The following is a 15,197-nucleotide window of genomic DNA, read 5'->3' on the forward strand; positions in this document are numbered from 1 at the left end:
TTATCAAACCGCAGTTTTTGCAAGTTCCCGCAATTTCATCGCATAAAATTGCATAAATATCCCGCATATTCCATCGCATTTTTTAAGAAAACGTGCCGCATAATCAAGGATTTTTGCCCGCAACAATCACAAAAAAACTCAGCGTTTTTCTGGAGGGACTGATATGTATTAAAATCAAATGTTATATCTGTTAACATTACTTAATGCACCATGAACTAACATTAACTAATGTTAACAAATGGGACAAATCTGCTCTATTTTATTCTACTCTTGTACAGAAGAGTGATAACAGAGCACACTTTTTAAAAGACTCTCTCTTTGACTGGCACTCAGGCGCTGGAGGTTCCTGATGGACGGAGGGCTCCGTTTCAGCCCCAGCAGCGCAGCAGCAGTAGTCGTGGTATAGACACTCAGACGCCATCAGTGCCTGGGCGCTCCAGTAGCTGCTCTAGCCTGTCGCCCTGCCCCTCACCCGCATGCCCACCCCGCTCACACGACGGCAGCCCATACTCCACTGACGAGATGCTGGACGACAGAGATAAAGGTCAAACCTACAGACTTGTGATCAACCTAGATTGTTGGTCAATGAGCTATATCAAGTTCATATTCTATTTGATAGTTTGCTGTATTATATCATGAGAGTTGGACAGATTGTCAGCTCTGATAATAATCCAGAGAGTAATTTGAGATTTGTAATTTCTTCCTGCAGACAGCGGCAGCAGTTCTCCTCTGCCTAAGTTCACCTCGTCTCCAAAACCCAACAACAGCTACATGTTCAAACGGGAGCCTCCAGAGGGCTGTGAAAAGATCAAAGTGTTTGAGGAAATGACGTGAGTAGAGTTGTTTTTCTTTCTTTTTTTCTGTAGTGAGCCTAAAATAGCATACCAGCACGCAGAATGTATAATGTACACAGTATGCAAATGTTCCTTATGCATAGAATATTCTGTTGACCTACAACATTTGCTAAAATATTCAGTATCCAACCAGAGTATAGTACATAGTGTCTTACAATACAATGCATTCATTTTGATCATCCATTCTAAGAGTGATGAATAAACCAGAATATCAAACATCATCTCTTTCTGTAATGTATAATTTCAGGAAATTGGATTTAAAATGCAAAACATTAATGCATGAATGAATTTATTTATTTCTGAAATGTTAATGCTAATGAAAAACATAAGTGAAGCACGTTTATTGTTGCATATGGTTTCACAGACTATTTGTTAAGAAATAGCATGCAGGGCTCAACAAAAATGTTTTTATTTAATTTTTTATTGACACCGTCAGGCCAGTTGTTTAGCTCTTTACATGTCCTGCCAACCTAAATGACAACGATTCGGCTAGGTTTTGCATTTTGTTAATTCACCATCTGACTGTATGGAACACTCATATTAAATTCATATTAAATTAAAATCATATTAACCTTCAGGTGCTCCTTGGCTACGTTTGACAAAAAAAAAAAATTATGTTTTGATTTATAAAAGGATTTTACTTTATCGGAATGTTACAAATTTTTACTTTTGTGGCACTTTTGTAGCTATGTGAACACACACACACACACATAAAAATTGACATAGTTACACTAGTACTATCGCCTTAGAAAATGAATGGGAAATACGAAAATATAGAATGTTGTTTTTTTTTTTTACAATATACAAATCAGCCATGATGCAGTAAAAAAAGCACTCAGCAATGAAGGACTTGAACACAAAACATCAAAATAATGATCACTGATGGAAAAATTGTTTAATTCTGTTGTAAAGCTGCTCTAAAAAAGAAAATAATGTCAATATTCAGTTGAAGTGAGTTCAGTGTTGATTCAGTTCAGTTCTGTGTAAAGTTCATCAATTATGAAACTAGTTCAATTCAGCTGTAAGCAGCTCCACAGAAGACAGTAGTGTCGTTTTTCACTTCGCGTCAGTTCTTTTGATTCCATTCAGTTCAATAACAAAGTTCAATCAGTTATAAAGCAGCTCTGCAGAAATCAGTGATATCATCATCCAAATCAATTCAGTTTTGTTCTCATCCGATACTGTCAGTGCAGTCAAAACTATAATATTACTGAATATTAACTGTCCCGAACTAAGCAAGCCAAAGGCGACAGTTGCAAAGGAACCCCAAACTCCTATCAGGTGACAGAAATCGTGAAAAAAAAAAAAAACGTGCATGTGTAGTATTTGGTAGGCGATACATTAGTATTCCATTTGGAACATTCTCTTTTCTCTCTTTCTCAGATCCAGACAGTCAGCCACCGTCCCCCTTTTCTCCTGCCCTGACAAAAACAAGGTCAACTTCATCCCCACCGGCTCTGCGTTCTGCCCCGTCAAGCTCCCGGGATCCCAGCTCCAGCACTCCAGCTCCCAGCAGGAGGACGAGGAGAAAGAGGAAACACAGGCCGGCCCCAGCGGGTCATGCCCCCTCGCCCAACACCATCACATGCCCACTCAGGTCTCCACCAGCACGAGCACAGACGACCCCCCGGAAGCGCTGGCCATGTCTCCCTCCCAGCAGCAGGAGGCGCCCTCGGAATCGGCCTCGCAGCCTCAGAACTTTGAAGTCAGCTAAAGCGCGCAGAGCCGGTCTCCGCCGCGCCCCCGCCACACGTTTCGCCCACCCCAAACTTCCTCTTCTCTCTGATGGACCCCACCTTTGTGCTGAATCTTTACTATCTGCATGGCATCGCAACTGTGGCCCGAACGAGAATAGCAAATGTAAATGCAGCCGAAGGGTTTGAGTATGTGGCAATGCCACGCTTTCGTGTCGGACTGAAGGATGCGTTTTGGGAAAAGGACCTTAGAATATGCAAATCAAAAATTCTAATGGCTTCACTGTTATCTTGATAAATGAGTGAGAGTCTCATACGGAAATCTAATTTATTAAATTTGCTTATTGATTAGTTCAATCACATTCCAGATATTCCCGGTTTGCTTTTTTTTGTGTGTCATATATACGGATGTGGATGCGTTCACAGGTACTTGTCCATCTGATTTGATTCCGCATTCATCTCGAGCAACTGCACAGCTGTTTTCAAACGCAGCTTTGCTTTCGTGTGTGCTTAAAATTTAAGCAAAGTGGCTTTTGTATGAACACTATAATCAGACAGCGCACAGCGAGGTGTCGCCTTCGAATTCACCGCTGATTTATGAGGAGAAAGACGACTGAAGCTTTCAGCAAGGTCTTAATAGTGTCAGGGGCATGCATTTGAAACTGATCGTATGTTTAACATTAAATTATGTGTCGTGTTCTCTTTCAACATCCACAGTATGAATAAGCTCTCTCTCTATCAATATATCTATATATGAGAAAATCTATATATAAAGAAAAAAGCTTGTTTGAATTTAAAACCGTGTATCGCTGTGTTATGTACATAATGGGAAATGAGCTGTACTCCACGGGTTGACGACTATCCAGGTTTCCTACCTTCTGATGATATTGCAGAAAGAGAAAAACACAGAATAGGGTTCTTGTTTTCACACTTTGTTGCACAGTGTCCGCCTGCGGCCTCGCTTCAGGTGCATCACTTGCTGTTTAAACTCAGGAAAAAATTCACATTCAGATCCGTCTCATCATTCTTTGCATTCCATGACATTCCACGTTGGGAGGTGCTGTCAGGATGACATGGCGGAGAGAATTTGATTGGGTCGGACATACTGTGTGTTAAAACCATTAGACAGATCGTACAACCCTCATGGATCAGACTCACACCCTCACAGTCACTATATGACATATATTATCATTTAGTAAGACAAACTACTGCCCAGATCCCAGGTCTGAGATGTAGAAGAATTTTTTCTGTCTATTATAATACTGTTTAAGTGGCATGTTGAAAAAAACAACAACAGATTTTGATAATAAAATTGGGGGGATATCATAATAAGCCTTTTACATGAATAAAGACTAAGTTTCAAGAATAAATTGTATAGTTACGAGATTAAATTGCGGCAAAAGAGCAAGAATTTCTTAGTTGGCAAATCCTGTTACTTTACACCTGTTACTGTTACACTTCATTTTTGAATTTTTATACTTTATTAATGTAACATTACAACATTGATCTCATAACATCTTGTAACTTTTACAAATTTATTCTCAAAATCTTCTAATTTTTTTACAATTTTAATATGCCACTAGGACATGCTGCTGATAATTAGTCTAAAATAAAAAGGTGAATCTCACACAACACACACACACAAAATTCTGGCTAAAATATACATATATTACTACTTTAGGACCATTAACTTCTTTTGGCATTGTGCCATTTTTTTATGACAAAAAAAAACAAACATTTTAATGATCATAATTTTATTAAATTCATCCTTTTCATTCAAATAAGCATAATTTAAAATAATTACCACAAATGCACTAACTAAACAATATATTAATACTTTTATGAAAATAAAAAAATGTTCACATCATGGTAATGACAATTTTAAGATAAATGAGCTTAATTCTCAAAGAATGTCACACTGCAAAATATCATAATGGACCTAAAACCAAATTTGATTTTATTTAAGCAATTTTTTTCTTTTGATTTTAAGGACGAATGTGAAATTGACTGATTTCATGAGATTCACCTAAAAGCTCGGCTTTATATAAGCAGGATACATTTTAGTCATAGAATACCAAGCCCAAATGTTTTGTCAACCATTTAAAAAAAAATTTAATTCAAGAGCATCTATCCGTTCACTTTACCGTTGTGACAACATACGTACGTGTTTATGATTTTCACCGATTGTGAATAATAATCAGCTTTTTGTCCAGGAACAAGTGACAGGCAAGCATGGTTTGTCAGAAAAGGGTTTTCTTGTCTTAAAGCAGAATTTTTATATGAACCAAGGTCAAACAATATTGTATTGTGCGGTTGCAATCAATAGAATCAAATTAATGTATCCATCTCATAAGACCAACCATTGACAGCCCACATAATATTACATGATCAATACAAAAGGCTTTAAAAGTAACAATGCAACCTTTTATGCTGCACCTTATATCAATAGACCAAGTAGTTTATAAAATGATTAAACACATTTTTGGTAAGTGAAGGGTTTGCAATAATGCAGTTTTGTTTTTAAATGCTTGAATAGTGCATCATTCAATCTCCATTCCATACATGACTAAGGGCCGGTTCACACAGAACGCAGAACGAAAAACAGCGCAATATCTTTTAAAAACTCAACCTATTTTAACTTGAGCGTCACGTTTTTAAAATGCCATGTCATGCACGAGACGCTGCAAAAGACGGGAGCGCAACGGTTAAAGACGTCCGTCTAGCGCACGCTTACATTGAAAAAAAAGGAAAAGTAGCGCAGTGGAATGGAAAAAAGTGTTCTGTGTGAACGGCCCCTAAATCTGAAGCCAAATTAGCACAGCCTGTTGATAAAGCCATCGACTGCTATTAAAACCAGCACTGGCAGTTTAAGAGCACATTGCTGGCCTGGGAGATGTGTTTGTAGATCAGGTCAATATGTCAGGCTGACCTGCTGTCTGTTTACACACAATGGCAATAAACCATTTTGTTGTTGTGACTGTACAAACCAGATATGTGTGTGGATGGAGGGCATCATTTGTTTTGAAAGAGAAAAACATTGACTGAGGACAAAGGAAGAAAACTGTTTCTATTCAACAACTATTTTGGAAGCACTTCACCCACATGGCGATTACTCTTTATATCACCAATTCTAATGTCAAGAAAATGATTTTTAAAGCCTTGTAGCTTTGATTGTTTTCCTGTAGTCTTGCCAAAGTGCTTGGCACAGGCTGCTGAGCTTGCATAAGGTAATACAGTAATGCCCGTTGTCTGTGTCTGTATACAAATGACAGTATCAAAAACCACACTTTACACTTTCTTCAACTTTTAGCCTTAAGTGGCTAATTGTTTCTTTATTTCAGTAATAGGAATCTTGTGTCTTAATTAAATAAAATAATCAGAATTAAAACCCAGTCTCCTCACTATTTTTCCTGAGATATAAGATAATGTTTCTAGTTTATGCTGCTTTTTGTTGTTTAAAAGAAAATTTAATATGAAGCAAAATAGTTTTTGGGACCTTTTGAAATATCAAAACATGCCTGAAAGGTATAAGTTCACCCAAGAACATTTTCTAAAAATGTCGACTGTCAATATAGTGCAATGGTTGGTTCCGGAAGTAAAATAAAATCCTTTAATTTTATCCATAGAAAATTAGATATTTTTACAATAACTTATCACTTTAAAGACAGACCTGTTGTGAGATATGAGGCTGTTCGAAAGTGTACGCTTCTGCTTAAGCCATCAACTTGCATTATTTAAACTTATTTTTTAAGTAATCATTTAATACCAGAATTCCTGGTGGAAAACTACATTACCCATGATGCTGTAAAGAAATATCAGCCATGAGGATTTGCGGGGAGCTATAACTATATTTCCCACTCCAATTAAGAGAGTTGAGAGTTCAAAAATCAAAAAGAGTAAGTCTCCCTCTTAAACTACTTAAATGTTGCAATATGCATATTATGCAAAAACATAACATGTTGTTTCTATATACATATTAAAAATCTTTAAATCAATAGTTTTATGTCTCCTTCGTTTTAAATGTGACCACAACTTCGTCATTACGAAACCTTACTTTCTTCTGTGAAACAAAAAATGAGAATGTTTGAAGAATGTTCATGCAAATATTTTCCATACAATGAAATTATGTAGTGACCAGACGCTTGTAAGAACCAAAAATTACCCCAAAAAAAGCAGCAAATGTACAGGTGGTTCATATGAACTGTGCACAGGGGCTTTTCACAGCAATGTCATTAAAGAAACATTTTTGTGTGTGTGTGAAGAACATTTTAATAAGAAAACATTTTCCACTATAAAGAATATGGGCAATGGAAAGGTTTCGTGTGATTGAAAGGTTCTATGGATGTTTATTCATGGAAGCATCAATGCCAATAGAGTGTATTCCAAGTTGCTTGAATTAATAAAAAATGCTCATTATTCACTGAAACTCTTAACTTCAGAAGACTATGAATGTTATTCAAAGTATCAAAGCAAGTCATTGAGGCTTGGAGCGACATGAGGGTCAGTAAATGATGATAGAACTTTCATTTTTGGGTTAACTATGTTTTATAGAGCTCTGAACTGTTTACAGGTCTTGAACGGTAAAACTGTGGGTGTCACATGTCAGGACTTATGAAGAGGGTTGAGGAAGTTCAGTTGTCAGGATTCAGTTTCTATGTACAAGCCCTGAGGGCTTTCAAAGGCACACGTCTCACCTTCTCTGCAAGACAAATTATTCACAGCTTCTGGGCCTGTTTGACTTTAGAAGACACTTAAAGACATAACTCTGCATGACAGAAGCTCTTGCTGACTGCGTGAAGGTCACAGTCTGTAATGAGAACAAACTGATCAGATACATTGTTGGGGATTGAATGATAATTTTACATTATAAGGTTTTGTAAAAGCTTTGATATCTAGACCAAAAGCGGACTTCAACTGCAGTCATAGACCATATATAATTAGGCTAATGTCAAGGCTGCATTAAATTGATCAAAAGTGACAGTAAAGAGTTCCTGGAAACATACTTGAGTAAAAGTACAGTTCTATTTCACAGTTCCAGACCGACAGAGTTGGTCAGTACATGGTGGAAGGAGTCGCATCTCTCACATCACATCAAGAATCACGTATTAATTCACTCACTCGTGACTGACTGATGACGTGTCAGAAGCTATATCAGTTCTGTCACAATCGGTGTCTGTCGTTATTGTGCGGAGATCTTGCTCGAGGGTGCACAGCTCTTTGGGTTGCCATTTGCTCCCCGCTATAGCTAGCAAAACAACATATTTGGGTTCGTCATTGGATTTGAACTTTGTCTTTATCAAAGAATTCTTAAAAAGTATAAGTTTCCACAAAAGTATTACAATTAAAATATAAAAATTAATTAATTAATGGATGCTGAACATTCAGTTTATCCATCACAGGATTAAATTGATTTATAAAATATAATAAACAAGAAAACAGTTATTTTAAATTGTTACAATATTTCACAATTTTGCTGTTTTACTGTATTTTTGATCAAATGCGCATAAGAGACTAAATCTTTACAAATCTTCTATCACTATAGGAAATCATTCTGGTGTGCAAATTTGAAACAAGACACTTTTGTTATTATTCTCATTATTATTACTACTACTACTACTACAGCTACAGCTGAAAACAATTGCAGTACAATGTTTCAGTGTATTTTATGAATTTTGGTTTCAAAATGGCAAAAAGATTCAAAAGTTGCCTTAAAAGAAGCCAGCCAACAGAATCTCATCAGGATCGAGAGACAAGAGGACAGCACAGATGCACAACAACTTGAGGACAAGAAGATCAGGGTATCTAATTGCATTGAACAGTACACAGTAAACAACAACTTTATCTGCAACAACAGTGAAGAGAAGACTCTGAGATGCTGGTCTTTTAGGCAGAGTTTTAAGTAGCTCAATCGGACACTGGTAAATAAGAAGAAATAGGTAGAGTGACCAAAAAGATTAAAAGAACTGAATGGATGAACCAAATACGGTTGTGAGAGATGAATGTATGTCAACGTTTTTTTAATAAATTATAAGAATAATAGAAATGTCAAAGATTGAAACTATTTTCCAAACAATTATTTGAATACAAAAAGATAATTTGACTCATAATGGTGTATGGACAGCTGAGGGCGCTATTTCACGAAAACCAGATGGACCCCAATGAAAGAGATGCTTTGGCTGTGATGAGCAGGGTGCTGAATCAGTTCAGGGGGGTTGTTAACAAAGATGCTGTGTTAGTGTATATTGAATCTGGTCCTGTCATCTCATAATTGCTATATTGATTGTGTGTAGGAGGTATATGTGGCGTCTGGCTCAGATTTCTTACTGTTGTACAGGAGCTTAAGATGAACTGCTGCTGAAGGGGGGTGAAATTTAGCTGACCTTACATTTATGCTGCAGATGCTACATTCAGGTCTATTCAGCAACATTCACCACTAACAAACTACATAGTCATAAGTCTTACCAGCAAACGCTGCAAGTCTCTCTAAAGCGTTTGCCTCCAGAATAGTCAATCATCAGTATAAAAATAGTGTTTAACATTTATTTAATGAGTGTGCAAAACACTGTGAGACTTTCAGAATGCAGTCACTGCAGACATTTGACCTAATTTTGAATCATGTTACAAGTAATCCAAACAGTTTTGCCTGGAAGGTTTTATTTGACTGTTTGATGCATTGCAGTCTTTATCTGACATGGAGTGCATTCAACATGCAAAAACAAAAACATTGTGATACAAAAACATGACCTTAATGAGACATTAGGCTGTCACATGTGTGCTGTGATTCTGTTATTAAAGAGCAAATGTGACTCCTAACAAGGCCACAAGGGATTTTTTTTTTAATTATCCCTTAACTGATTATGATGCCAGTTAGCTCTGGTTAGTTTTTAAAAACAAAATGAAGAGAAACCCAAGCAGAGAAAAGCAAAGCAAAGCAAATCAGAGCAGATCAAAGCAAAAGAAAGCAAAGCAAAGTAAAACAAAAATGCTTTTGTTTACATGATTCTGATTTTTCTCATAACATATTTCTAAAAAACAACAAACAAAACTAAACAAAAAACAAAGCCAATTCAAGCAAAACAAAAATGTTAACAGCATTTGATTTATCAAAAGCAAAACAAAAACGTTTGTTCACAGCATTCTGATTTATCAAAAACAAAGAACACATTTGTTTACATGCAACAGACTTCTCAAAAAACAAAACAAACAAAAACTTTTTTTACTCACAGCTTTCTGATTTATCAACAACAAAACAAAGCCATTATGAAGATGACTCAAAACCACACAGCTGCACAATTATAACATGAATTTCATCATGATACAACCAGATGCCCCTTTTTAAAGAGGGTCTGCAACAAGGAAACGATCACTGTTTCCTACCTAATCCTATTTCCATAAACAGATCTGCGACGGGTATTCTGGTAAAACCACATCAGAGATCATTAATTCCATACAGTATGCAAAAGTCACGATAAAAACTATTTATTCTCAATGTTCTATTCATATTAAACATGCAAAAAATTCTGAATATCTCCATGACTATTTGAACTGAACATAACATTTACTTGTGGATAAAAAAATTAAAAAAATTCTTAAACTGCTTCATACTTTATGCATTCAGCATTGTAATGTTTAGGGTCCTTTAAAACACTTATTTTCCTCAATGTTGATCTACTGCTGGTAAAACAATTTGGCTGGAAGTCTAATGCCTAAACTATTTCTCATGTTCAGGGTCACAAAGTCTTCCCTTCTGTCCTGGATTTTGCAACATTTATTCCTGGATATCAGTTGTGCTGAGAAGATGCTTGCTTTGAAAGTGCGGGACTGGGAATTCTTACACTACCGGTATATCAATCATTCTGGTATTTGGATTTATTGTTTTTCCCGGCAGTCGCAAAAATAATATGTAATGAAAACCTGTATAAAAGCCAGAGTAGTGGTTTTAATGAGTGGCAGGATCAAAATTAGGAATTGTTCCCTCTCCACGAGTGAACACTAGCATCAGCAACGATTCCTCATGTCCAGGAGCAAAGACAAACATGGCTGAACCTCTGCAGAGAGGCTGTTGCTTTAATTCTCTCTGACAGGTTAGCGTCTGGGCCACCATTAATCCAATAGTACTCACTTTCCAGGTGACTATCACTGCCTTGTCAGCCCATTTAGATCTTTATAATCCATAAACCTCTTAATCCAATTGTGTACCAGCATCATGACATATCCCACACTGTATTGTGCACAGAGAGAAAACTCCAGATAAGGAGACTCCGTGTAAATATAAGAATGTGTTTTTCTTGTGATCTTAAACACATAAATGAACAATCCCATAAATGAAAGAAAAATCATTGTAAATTTGTACAATAATTTGGGTAACAGGGTTGAATGGTTGAGCTTGAATTATTTTAGTTAGTTATTCAATATAATTTACTATTAAACATATTTTCTGTTTTTTAGTTAAAGTTTTGGTAATTTTGTTTGCAAGGTTTATTAGTTTCTATTTTAAATATGTAAAGTTTTTAGTTTTAGTTTTTACGGGTATACTGTGAATTTCGGACATACTTCTTTTGTCACATACTGTTTTTTGCCTACTATATATCATGGAAGTATGCGATTTCAGATGCAGCCCTTGTGGTCTTAAAGGTGCAGTCTGTAAGAATTACAGCTAGTGGTTGAAATAGGTACTGCAGCCCAAATTCAAAATATCAGAGATAGTTGTTTCCCCAGCCCCCTCCTGCTCAGACTCGATGAACGAGCACTCAGGAATGAGCACAATTGACAATGAAAGCCGAGGAGACTTACGAGGAGTAAGTTGATGAGTTGATTCATCCGTGTTTTAATATGCTCTCGTTCATAGAGATTTTTAGATGGATACCGAGGCTTTTTAGTTTGGGTAGAATCTGCAGTCTCTGACCCAGTTTGTTTCCTGCCAACTGGCATCCCGGGTGTCGAAATACTATTGGGTGAACTGGCAGTGGGTGAGATCACACAGACAAAACAAAAACAGACATTCAAACACGGAACGCACATTTACAACGCACAAAGTAAAATAACTGGCTGTAGAAGTGTTTTTCAGAGAAACGAGTATGTGAACTCAGCATGTTTCCTAAATATCTGCAAACATATTATGGTATTTTTATGCTTTAGTAGAGTGAAAAAGTTACATACAGCACCTTTAAGGCCCGGGTATGCTTCATTTTCCGCGTTCCTTTGGCCTTGAGCGTGGAAAGACGCATTCGGCGCATGCGCACTATCTAGAGGATTTTGTTTTCAAGCGCTCAAGTCACTCGCACGTGCTGTTGTAAGCTCACAAAAATTGGGCTGCATGTGTACGGGGTGTGCGGACATCCGCGGACCCTCCTGATGACGAAAATTACGTCACGCGGACGGTGCGCGGACAGCCGATGTTTACTTTGGGCTTTAACAGACACACGCACACGGCGGCCATTGTAAGTTCACAAAACCCAACCGTACACATGAAGTGTGCCATTTGGGACAGGGCCATAGAAGACTCTGAGGTGAGACAGGCCAAATCGTTCATCTTTTTTATTTATTTTCCCCAATTGAGATTTCTTTATGGTCCAGTATTGTGGACTAGCCTACATGTTCCCCTTTTCAGTAAAAAAAAAAAAGAAAAAGAAAAAGAAAAGGATAAATAAGGTAAACAAGAATACTGGAATTGTGTGTGTCTGGTCAGGATGTACGGGCTGATGTTGATGAGAAGTAAGTTCATTAAAAATTCTAATAACCGCTTCTGATTATGCTGTGTAACTCGTGTCTGGGGACTAGAGTTTTATCCAGTCTCATCACCGCTAGCGCGTCTCCATGGTTACACACCTGCCCCAATAGGGACCAGCGGATCAGGTGTGTAACCATGGAGACGCGCTCGCTGTGAGAAGGCTGGATCAGCAGCGCGCCGCTCTCTCGTCAGTTGCTCTGTCGCGCTCTTCTGTGGATGCAAGAACCGTCCAGACACTGGCACGCGAACATAAAACAAACTAAACAATGACATTATCTGCAACGACACGACAGAAACACACCATTATCTGACTGCCCGAAACGATCCTGTGCCTCTTTCTACTCGCTGTTTACCGGTAAGTGTTTGAATATATTCGCGCGAGCACAGATGACATGATGCATTGAATTATTATTATTGGGGTAAAGCTGCGTTGCAAAGGCAACGAGTGCATCATTGTCAGCTATTATGCATGACTCGTTTATGTTTTTTTTAAATGCATTTGTTCGAACAATTGTATTGCAAACTGAATTTGAGAAGCAGAGATATTCTGTGCATTGCATGAATATTGCAAAACCTCTTTTGCTGCATTTATTTCCACTCCGGCCTCTATGGTCTATTATTTATATTATGCCTTTGCTGCATGCCTTTTTATTTTTATTTTTAGTTATTATTAAGCACATATATTTTTTGTATGAATTAGATATATTAGATATAGTTTTATGAGAGGTTATGCGTGGTAATTTGCCTCCACTGCATAGGCTACTTTATAATAATACTTAATAGAAGAAACATTGCATGCTACCTTCAAAATATGATAATATATATCCAATATCAGTCAAAACGGTGCATTGAAAACCTTGCACGAACCTTTTATTCTTCATTCAGACAGTAATATATATATATATATATTTTTTAAATACATTATTTAATAAATAGACAATTCAATGTTTATATAGATGTTTACAGATGACATGCAGGATCCTTGAGAGTTTTACGTGGAGGTACTGGAATTGTGGCATGCTCTAAATAAATATTTACAACACTAAATCAGTACAAATATTACTTTCCTTTCATGAAAGATCAACAGAATTCCAGCATTGACATTTAACTACAGGAATCTTATCCTCAGTGGTCGATCATTCACAGCTTATAACTGATAAATGGGATTGATGTACGCTGGATCTGTTGATTGTTCAGAACTCAATAGACAGCGAATCAGTTCAAGTTGTTGTTTAAGCTGTATGTATATCACTGGAGCAGTGATCCCTGAGATATGTTTAAGTCGATACTGTTAAATCTATAAAGTGTCTGAAGGCTGTAAGGACAGGAAAAGGGGCGATTACACCTTTCACTGATTTAAGTACATCATCCATTTGAGAGAGCTGCGGGAGGGCAGTAAAAGTATCCAATTTATAGGTTTGTTCACAGCTGCCAGACTATTTGGTGCCTACATGCTGATGTTAGGTCAAAGGCGATGTTGAGTTTAATGGGATGGCTCTATCATGGCTCTATCAAGAAATGCGAGGCATTTCCCAGTAAATGGGATCACAAGCGGTTACATGGTGCTCTAATAAATCAAAACACTAAGAAGTGCCATATGGTAAAGGCAGGTATACTGTAAAAAAAAAGTTGCTGTCTTAAATTATTAAGTACAATCAACTTGGATGTTCAGCCTAAGTCATTTCAACTTAAATTACATTGAACTGACTAAAAAAATTATTTGAATCTTGTATAACTTATAAAAAAGTTGAAAATGGCTTAACTTGAGTTAAAGCAATGTAAAAACATATGTTGTCATTATTGATCATGAAATTTTTTACAATGTATGAACACAGGAGGGTGAAGAATTTAGGAATCGTTATGGTTCATGGGTATTTTTTAGTGGTCAGAGATGTTAGTTTTTGTAATTCTAATCAATATTTTGAAGTAGAGCACATGTTTTGCATGTTTTGTTATGTGCAGGAGGTGAAAATAACTCAAATAAATAATGCATCATGTACAACAGCTAGGCCTAGCTAAAAGCATTCAGTGGTGAAGAAACCCATGCCTTTTTCTGAACCTCTAGGATGAAAAAGAGTGAAAACTAAACCATTCCTTTTCGTTCAGTGCTCCTGGGCCCAGATTTTGTGCTTCTTATACCAGGTTATACTTATTTGTACGCTGGGCCTGGAAACAAGCGGGCTCCTGATGGCAGTAAATCTATGATTTACAGTTTTTGTTGAGCTTGGTTCAGAGAGGTGCTGATTAGATTCTTTGGTATTTTTTGAGGCTGTACTTCTGTGGCGTTTAGTAAGCATTTCGTTAAGTGTCTTTCTGTTCTTGTCAATGAGCCGTGATGTTCAAATTCTGCTCTTCTCTGCGAGTGCACTTGTCCATGTTTGGCAACCGCTTTTGAGACGTTTAATTAGTGTGTTGTTCTTGTCACCAATGCATCTATAGTTTGGACATAGACTTTTAGTTACTTAACAATGAATGTATTTAGAGACAATTGAATAGAGATTATATAATTGCAATACATCTTTTATAAATTACATACACTATTAAAAGTAAAGGTTCATTTATGGCATTGATGGTTCCATGAAGTACCGTTAACATCAATGAAACCTTTTCATTCCACAAGTGGTTCTTTATTGCAAAAAGTTTCTTGATTATAAAAATGTTCTTCACATTAAGAAAAAAAGTGGTTCTTTTAAGAGGTTAAGAACTGAAAGATTATTTGAGGAACCAAAAATGGTTTTCACAGCGATGCCATATAACCTTTTTGTGTTAGCAAAATAACCTTTCAGTGAACCTTTTTTTCTTAGTGTGTGAAGAACATTTTAATAGTCTGAAGAAAGTTTTTCTACTATAAAGAACCTTTTGTTCAATAGAAATGTTCCATGGGTGATGAAGGTTCTTCATAGAACCAAAAGGCTTTGG

At 36.8% G+C, this 15,197-nt stretch overlaps 2 protein-coding genes across 2 annotated transcripts in view; both read left to right on the forward strand.

Moving 5' to 3' along the window:
* glcci1a (glucocorticoid induced 1a) overlaps positions 1 to 5,936 on the forward strand; it is a 43,084-nt gene extending 37,148 nt beyond the window's left edge. The window contains exons 6-8 of the mRNA XM_082186373.1: positions 334 to 544; positions 710 to 830; positions 2,238 to 5,936. Coding sequence (XP_082042499.1) covers positions 334 to 544; positions 710 to 830; positions 2,238 to 2,568 — 663 coding nt within the window. The 3' untranslated portion in view covers positions 2,569 to 5,936. The remainder of the gene's footprint in view (positions 1 to 333; positions 545 to 709; positions 831 to 2,237) is intronic.
* A 6,495-nt stretch (positions 5,937 to 12,431) lies between these two features.
* rims3 (regulating synaptic membrane exocytosis 3) overlaps positions 12,432 to 15,197 on the forward strand; it is a 72,826-nt gene continuing 70,060 nt past the window's right edge. The window contains exon 1 of the mRNA XM_082186382.1: positions 12,432 to 12,633. The gene's annotated coding sequence lies outside the window, so the exon portion shown is untranslated. The remainder of the gene's footprint in view (positions 12,634 to 15,197) is intronic.

This window comes from Leuciscus leuciscus, assembly GCF_965113295.1.
Source record: "Leuciscus leuciscus genome assembly, chromosome: 12".
NCBI classification, from domain to species: domain Eukaryota; kingdom Metazoa; phylum Chordata; class Actinopteri; order Cypriniformes; family Leuciscidae; genus Leuciscus; species Leuciscus leuciscus.